Source organism: Antrostomus carolinensis, unplaced genomic scaffold, assembly GCF_000700745.2.
Source record: "Antrostomus carolinensis isolate BGI_N321 unplaced genomic scaffold, ASM70074v2 scaffold3636, whole genome shotgun sequence".
Classification (NCBI taxonomy): Eukaryota; Metazoa; Chordata; class Aves; order Caprimulgiformes; family Caprimulgidae; genus Antrostomus; species Antrostomus carolinensis.
This window is the reverse complement of record NW_010322323.1, coordinates 23986-32949: the sequence shown is the minus strand read 5'-3', so window position 1 is coordinate 32949 and position 8964 is coordinate 23986. Positions and strand designations below refer to the sequence as shown.

General features: G+C 40.8%; 1 protein-coding gene across 1 annotated transcript; it reads left to right on the top strand.

The window, feature by feature from the left end:
• Window positions 1–561: 561 nt before the first annotated feature.
• On the top strand, window positions 562–3297 carry FSAF1 (40S small subunit processome assembly factor 1; the record flags this gene model as incomplete). The annotated part of the gene is made up of 4 exons (XM_010170183.1): window positions 562–657; window positions 1370–1459; window positions 2465–2517; window positions 3168–3297. Coding segments are annotated over 4 exons (369 nt in total), but the record flags the coding sequence as incomplete, so codon positions are not given.
• Between the last annotated feature and the right edge of the window lie 5667 nt (window positions 3298–8964).

The window sequence follows — 8964 nt, the reverse complement described above, 5'->3', positions numbered from 1 at the left end:
TCTCAGTGCTGGGTGAGATTCTGCATGAAGCTCTGAACTGCTGAGAACAGTGGGGATTTAACTGCTGCCTTTAAAAAGCTTCTAAATTCACCACTGATTTTGCCAGGTTATTCTTGCATAGTGTCAGCTATACATATGTCTGTAGTCAAAAACCACTTTGCCATCTGTCCATCTGTGTTTCTCACTGGTTAAGTGCTCTGCAGCTAAGGAATGACGATGCTCGGTAAACGTTGGGTGCTGTGGGTAGCACATTTCATTGTTCTTTGTGCAGCATGGCATGATTCATTTTTATACAGAGGAGATCCATTCCATGTGTTGTATTCTGTGAAATGGGGAGAATTGAAAATTGTCTCCCTGGCAGTCCTCACCACCCAGAGATTAGATGGACAGTGGAACTGTTCTGCAGTAAAGCTCCAAACTCAGTTTTGTTTTATACCACCCTGATTTCAGATATTAGCCAGGGTTTCTTTGGGAGCATGACTTTTTTGTGGTCTGTCAAGTATTATTTGACAACAGGTTGGACAAATTACGAAATGCTGGCAATTTTCTGTAATGTTCTAGGCTCGTCTGGAAGTGCACAAGTTTGGAATCACTGGCTACAAGAAGCAGGAACAACGTATATGGGAACAGGAGCGTGCTATCATGCTGGGAGCCAAGGTAATTGTTGCTTCATTTGTGCTGGGCAGTCACCCAGCTGTTAATAGTGCAGGAATGTGGTAAAAACACTGGGAGGGTTCAGCACTACTTTTTTAAAACACAAGATCCCCTGCCCTAACTGTTCTCTGACTTCTTCTTTACTTTTACATTTTCTATTCTGTCTTGTCTACTTTCTGTAAACGTTTGGGAAATTAGTATGGTTTTGTTATCAGAGATGTTGTATAGATTAAATATGGCTGATTGGAGTGGAAAACAACATTTACTAATTTTTATTCAGACCATTCAAAACCAAATTGTTGGAGGGAGGGGCTTGGTTTTTAAACCTTCACTTGCCCAATGAGTTAAAGGTGGAGCAAACTTTTCAGTTTTATTTATCATCAGTAGTGTAAAAGAAAAAAATAACTTTGTAGGTCTTTTTGGGGGGAGGGGAGGGGTATGGGTTTTGGGGTTTTTTTTAGCTGTGTATGTGAAAACCTTGTAGAACTGATATACAGCATAAATATCCCTCTCTGCTGTCTCCAACAAGAAAGATACGGTCACTATCTGCCTGCTTTACATCCCTTAAGTCCCTTCCTCTCACCCAAAAGGAAATAAGCCATTTCTAATGCCTCCCTACCACCACTGAAAAATATTGTCCATGCAAATGTGTGAATATTTTTTTGAACCTATTTGAAAATCTCATCAGTGGTATCCTTCCCAATCTTTATTGCAGCCTCCTAAAAAGGAACATGTGAACTACAAGACTTACCAGGAGAAAATGAAAGAGAAAAAAACAGCAAAGGATGATGATGATAAGGGAAAGGTTTGTGTGAAATTTTCTCGATATAAAGACAGCATGTGAGAGCTAGCCCACGGGCCTGACAGATAATGCCTCAGGTGCAGGAGGAGTGCCCAAGCTTGACACCTGCTGCTCCCCATGGAGTGGGTTCCTGGCTCCAGCAGGACTAATCTCATCTCTAAAAGCTGGTTGTGTGCAGTATGAAGGGCACAGAGTTAGGCTCGTGTTGTGGTGGGTTTCACTGCATCATCCTTTGAGACTGATGACATAAAATCAACAGGTGGTTTTTTTGGGGTTTTTTTTCTGCCTCTTAAAGGAAAAAAAAAATGGCCTTCAATTAAAGTTTGTTGCATGTTGTCTAACCACAGAGAGCTGGATCTTCAGCTGGTTTTATATCAGCACAATTCCATCTAGGATCTTGCTCATTATTTAAAGCAAGGGTGAGGTTTCTGTTGCATCCATCCTCTAGCATGGCCCATATGGCTCTGAGCCTAGTCCCTGCCTCCACATGGAGTCTTCTCGTGTAGGTGGGAGCAGGCGGTGGGGTGGGTACTATCAGCCCATTTCCTGCAACCCTCTTTCCCAGGGGACCTACTTCTCCTCCTCTGTCATGTGGCTTGAAGTGATCTAGTGCATGACCGGACACGGTTGAACCCTGTTATTTGACAGGTCCACTCAATCAGGTGGCTAGGCACACCTGCCTGATAGCAAGTCCATCTTTTAACCCAAGCATCTGTCACACGCCCAAGAGGCAAGCCTCTCTTCTCATGTGGCTGGATTTGTGCCTCTTCACGTGACAAGGGCAGTGTGTTGGATATGCCAGGGCTGTACTTGCTGTCTGGAGACAGGAAGGGCTCTGGGCACTCCTAGCAGTGCCTCCATAATGCATTGCATCACTTGCCCTGTCAGAAGGTCTCCCAAACCTGCTTTAAACACGTGCTGTTCTGTGAAGCGAAGGCTACTGTGTTTTGTATGTTTAGCCAAGATGCTCTGTTCCTTTTCCATTAAAATGTGTACCTTTAAAAACAGGAACATAAAGGTGATTCTCTTAAGAAGAAGAAGAAGAAGAAAGAACAGGAGAGGTGAGCCATTTTTAACATGGTTAAAATTAACTTGCTTTTGTCTAGCCTCCCTGGTGTATTTCCCTTATGTAGCCATGCACAGTGTTATACCAGGAGTCATGCAGATCACAGTGAAAGGAACTTCTCCAACTGCAGAACCCATTCACAAAATAGTGATGTTGCTCTGTGTATAGCAGTTTGAGAGGCCTTAGTTACACAGCTTAACTGGAAATATGTCAGTTCTGCCCAAGACTGCAGCTGGAGGTGAGGGATGCAAATCCCTGTGTCTGGACCCAGGATATGCCACTTCCTCAGAGCATTTGCCCTGAGAAATAATTTCTGCAAAACACAAGCTACAGGTTACAGAGGCTTGAATGGTGGAGTTCTTAGTCGTAGTGTAGCGGGTTCACTGATACGTATTCTTTATCTTCTTTCTCTATCCAAAAGTCTTTGCGTTTCTAAACTTTTTAAAATATAAACCATTCTGTAATGTGCTGCAAATTTTGAATGGCTGTATGGGTAAGAAATATTCTGGGGTCATCACCTGCTGTGATTTGATATTCCTTAATACTAAACACTGCATAAATAGGTGACATTTTCTACTATATTAAGCATTTTCATGAGTTTCTGTTGTTTCTCTTAATTCTTTTTTTTCCCTCTTCCTACTTCAGAAAGGCCAAAAGGAAGAAATTGGTGCCTAGCATTTGGCCTGCAGGACAAGTTGGAAAATTCAGAGATGGGACCTTGATTCTGCAAAGCTATGACATAAAGAAAATTAAATCATCTAAAGTTAGAAAATGAACTTATGATACAGAATGAAATGGACAATACACATAAGATGGAATTCACATTGCTACCAACAGAGATTTATGGAGCCTCTCACCTTCCCACCATATCCTATTTTTTTTTTTTACCTTATTTGTTGTTACAGTATTTCTATATTCCATTCTGCCTTGGGAAGAATATGAGAATTTACCATTTTATAAATAAAAATAAGGCTTTTTCTTAAGAATGTTACACAGGCTATTTTTATTAGTCAATATGTGCTAAAGAAAGCATTTCACTTTCTAGAATCAGTTTATTGGCTGTAAGTAAAATATTCCTTTAATCCATTAATTAATGGATTCAAATGTATAGCTCTTTGCTTTCATTTGGAAGGAATATCGAAAAAGCAATACTTTCTTTGTTCTGAACCTGAAGTAGGTATTCTCAAACATTTATCAGGCAGTCATCTGTTTCTGTATCTTTATGAATTTTTAATGGATAATAGAACTGCACAATAGTTTTCCTGTCCAGCAAAACCTCTTAGGGTTTCAAAATTACCAGCTTCAGAATGAAAATAAGATTTTTCTGAAATTTTGTCCAAGATAAGAGTTACAGACTCAACTTGTACATCTCTGCAGAGATCTCCAGATAATGGTTTCAAATGGTGGTTTGGTGGGTTGGTTGGTTTGTTTTCAGAGACAAAACCATGTAAGACTGAGCCGAATGAGGCACAGACACTTGATAGCTACTGGTTGTTCATATTTAACTCATGTTGGTTTTTATTAGTGTTCCCATGCCTCCTGGGGCTTTGCTACAAAATCTTTGTCAAAACTGAAGCGCTATTTGGATTTCCGCAATTTGGTGTTTCTGAAAGAACAGTTTTGTCCTCTGTAGCTAATTTTTTTTTAATGTTATGTTTCTACTAGAAATGGCAATGGTTAGTAACCTTCCAAAACATCCTCTCTGTTCTCCCTCAAGCAAAAGAAACGTGAATATTTTAGGGGGAGGGAAAAATAAGGTTAACTATTAAATGGCAGAGGAAAAGTTCATACTGTGTTGTTTATATGTAAGGCTATCTGGAGCTTGTTTGAACAGCTCTGGCAGCGGAACAGGTGTTGTATGAGAAGGGAAACAGCCCTTACTGGAGAAACTTGTAGGCGTATTGGTGAAATTCAGCGTACCCCTGCGGGCTGGGGAAGCAAAGCGCACTTCCCAGCTGCCACCTGGGAGCCTGAGTAAGGTGATCTCTTAACCCTGAGCGAGCAGCGAGCTCTGCCGTCAGCTTGCAGCTGGCAGTGAGAACAGCAGCATAGTCCTCTCCCCACACAGCAGCATCAGAGGCTGCCCCCTTCACAGGACAGGAAAGTATTCTGGGCCAGGGGGAGCCACACCTCAGAAAGGGATGCTTTCTGGCGTGCTCCTTCTCCCACAGCTTCCACCTTACTTTTACGTCCTGGTGAAGTGCCCTGCCGGCACAGAGAGGACTCAGAGGAGGGAGAGGGTGGAAGGGAACAAGAGCTGGGTAAAAAGCAGAGGGGAGTGTTTCTGGAGCCATGTGGGAAGAGGAGGAGTGTGCAGAGTTGGGTTGCTAAATACACGTCATAATTGCATAATTGGATTTCTTATTACTCATTATTGGTTGCAGATTCAAACCGGAATTAACAATCCTGTCTGGTTACAGACTTGGAGAAATGTCAAATCATGATTGCGTGGGAAGGTGTAATCACTAAGCACAGTTGAGTACAGAGCATTGAGACTTGTTGACACAACAGAGGGGCTTTGGATGTTGTGGGATAACCTGTAATTTTTAATTCCTGGTTAATCCTTGAGGTCAGTTTTTCACTCCTCACTTCTAGAGAAAGTTTTGTTCAGCTGCCTTTGGGTATAATGTGTTGTGGGAGTTTATGTCCTCAATCAGCTTTGGTAATTTAAAGGGTTTGCTTTCCACCTCCACAGTTCCCAAAAGCTATTTAGGAGTGAAACTTGGTCAGAATGGAGTGTCTAATTTTTGCAGTCCTGGTCTCAAGCTTGTAAGCTCTGTTAAAGAAGAGTTGAAAAAAAATCAGTTCTTAAAAAGTTGAAAACAGAAATGCCAAGCTGACAGCAGAACATGCAAGCTGGGGGGGGGAGGAAATTAAAAGCTTATTCAAAAATTTGGGGTTTCTCACTCATTTAACACTGATGTGTGTGCATTATGAAAGGTTTCTTTTATATGGTGATAGGTTGCTTTTTTTAATGTCAAATCCGCAAGGTGATTTGGGCTGGCCATGTTATATCCTTGTAGGATGCTGTTCTCAAGTAAACATGGTACCTTCAGTCCTGTTCTGTTACTAGATGCATTAACAAAAAAGGTAACAACCGACGCTGGGCAAACAAAACTGTTGAGAACCTGTTATGCACCTAGTGTTTCTCTGGACTGGCTTATGTTATTCATTAACAGAGTAATTAAAAGTGTATGTTCAGGCAGTGAGTTGTGCTGCTTTTGAAGCATGTACTGATACATGAAAGCCAGTGTTGACTGTGTAACTGATTATGGGCAATAGAGAGCAGGGACCATCTTATTTTGCCCTCTACCTGCAGCTGAATAGAGGAATGAGGGATAAAGGAAGAATGCAAGGGCTTATCTGCTCTCTTTTGCATACCTTTTCCTGTGACAGTTAGTTTTACTCCCATCTCCCCATATGCTAAAAGCATTGTGATTATATTTCCTCCCAGTCAAACCCTTTGCCATGAAGGAGTTGATGCCAAGTTGCTGTCTCTTGCAGGAAAAAAAAAAATAAAAAAAGAAAAAGGCCATGATGGATGGTGTCTCCACACTCTTGTCTGTGCTTCGTCCTGAGTGTTCTGACTGGGTTTCTGTCTCTTGCCCTGGCACTGCTGTTAGTGTGTTGACATGCTTTATCCTGCTTTATTAACAGACATTTATGAAGGTGGCAGAGCTTCAGTGAGTGCCTGCCTTTTTGCAGGGGCTATGTGCTGCCTCTGTAGCATTGCTCAGTCCCTCACAAGGCATCTGCTTGATAGAGGTCTGCAGCTCAAGGGGATACATCATTTTAAACCATCTCACTAAGTTTTGTCTTTCCTGCGCCCTCACAAGCTTTCTGCCCAGTCTGACTTTGACACCCAAAGGCCTTTCCAATCGGATCCTACTGGTGTCACAGTTATTTCCAGGCTCTGTTTACTCCAGTGTCAGAAACTTCTGGAGACTGGGAAATCACCCGGTGTCTAAGGTGGGCTGGAGCTAAATAACGCATCCCCAGGTACTTTATAACCAATATAGGCCAGAGCTAGAGAGGTGTTTCATGCCACTGAATCCAGGGTATGTCTGAAGTTGAGGCACAGATGGTTGCTATGAGGGAGGACTCTTGGGCTTTCTCCAGCTACCTGATTATTCTTGACTGGTAACAAGGCAGGTATCAACAACTGGAGTTAGGCATGCATCCTGTGCAAGTGCCTTATTTATGTTATGACAGTCATTTTTTATAAAAACCTGTAATAATAAATAGGGTACTGATGCTGAATTTGTTGGCAATGTTTTAAGAATTTATTTAGAAACTGTAAAACAGCATAAACTTATATGACAGGTTTTCCAAAAGGGTAGTAATAATAATACACAAAGTTTTAGTCAGACCAAAAGACAAAAAGCAGTTTGTTTCCAATTCAAAAAATACAAACGTTTGCTACAGGTACAAAATTATAAAAAGTTTGTATTTTCCTCTTGATCTGGTGACAGACACATAGAGCACAGATGTATATTTCACCAGCTCCAAATTCATATAAGCTATGGGAAATGACTATAAAGAAAAAAAATGTTGTGGTTAAGAAGAAAACATAGAAACAATTTCTCGTCGTTCATTTAACCAGAAGTGAACACCATTATCTTATTCCTTTGCACATTTTTGGTTGCCAACATTTAAATTAGTGTTATTCATGCTTCATATAACAATCAGAAATAACAGCAGGTTTACCTCATGCATATATTTTTAATATTCATCACATAATGTCTTCCCACCATGCTACCTAGAAAGGTTAGTGTTTTTATTGACAACATTTAAGGGAGGTGGAAGATGAAGGGATGCCTGGGGATCCAGGAATATTTCTATCTATGGCTTCAGAAGAAAATGTTAGAAATCCTTTAATTAGCATAAAAAAGAATTTTGTTATTAATTCTGCTTGGATCTGTTTGCAATAACAAGTGTAACAAAAAGGTCTCTTAACAGAAGGGAAAAATGCTGCTGAGTACCTCTGTCAGTAAAACGCACGTGTCTCCTGTATTGTGCAAAGATGCAGGAGCCCTGCACATCTAGTCCCTGTGGCTTGCATGTGGGCTTCTGCACGTGAGAAGACCAAGTGCGTCCTATTTATGATAGATTTGTGCTTCAGGCTGCTGCTCCAGCCAGTTTTGTGTGCTGGGCAGAGGACTCACCAGAAATGTTGTCACTAAAAACTAGAAGCACTTCACTTAAAAAAAAAAAAAAATTTTTTTTTAAAAAAAAAAAGACTCTCCATCTTTGTTTGGTAATTTTCAGTGACGAGTGCCCTTTACACTTGCAACGTGGTTGATTTGTTACCATTACCTGTTGAAGGACTTGAAACTGTGGTCTCCCTTCCAAAGCTGATCTAGCCAAGATGCTTGGGGTTTTCATATTATCTTGCCTGGTTCCAAGTTGAATTCTTGACTTTGCCATTTAAGCAGAATGCTGCAAAGCTGGTAAGGCCTGAGATTAACTCTAACAGCTCTTTCCTCATCTTTCTGTTTGTGAGCAACGGATGTACTAGATGGCACCAGCAAGCTGCTGTTACCAGGGTGTTGGTACTTTGCATCCCTTCTCACACTGCTGTTCTGCAGGAGAGGTGGGCTACAGAATTACTCTTCTTGCAGGAAGAATGTAATGTGAATTGTGGTCCAAAAATGCACCACCTCTTGTTAGCTGTTGCAAACATGGTGTTTGTCATAGGGTGGTAGTGGCAGCGGCAGCTTAGCCGTGATCTCATATCTCTCTTACCTTGTTTAAGAAGCATTATTTTGAAAGAAAGAAAGAGAAAAACAAACAAACAAACAAACTCTATCTCACATTTCTTCTTGCTTTGGAAGAACTTGGGAACCAGGGTATTGGGTGCTCTCTGCCATCTTTACTAACTACACTTTGGAAAAAAACAAACCAAAATAAAAACTTACACAGCACTATGACAGAACTCTATCACCAGCCAAGAACAAACTACATAAATACACTATTATGGCATTATTTACAACATGATGGAACATTATGCATATAATAAATTACATTTAATACTTTTCCTCTTAAACTCTGATATATGTAAGCTCATGCTTTTTTATTTTATTTATTTAGTTCAGTCCAATATATTTTACTCTATATATCTTAACTGAATAGGCAAGTATAGGAGTTGTCACTGCTGTTTGCCTCTTTTCTATGTTTTTAGAAGCCAAATTGCTTTCCAAATTCAGGATACATCACAGTATGTTACTGTCCTCACTGATGTTTATTTTATAGCTTATACCCTTTCCACAGCAGAAGTAGTAAGGCATTGTCAGCTAGGTTTGTGCTCATATTGATACTAAGCCTTAGTAAGAGATCTTCTCATGAGCTCTTTTTGAGTTGATGAGGGAAAAGACGGGGACGGAAATGGTGTAGCGGTGCAGGCCTTGGGCAGTTGGACAACGCTCCTGATAGCATGCTGCTT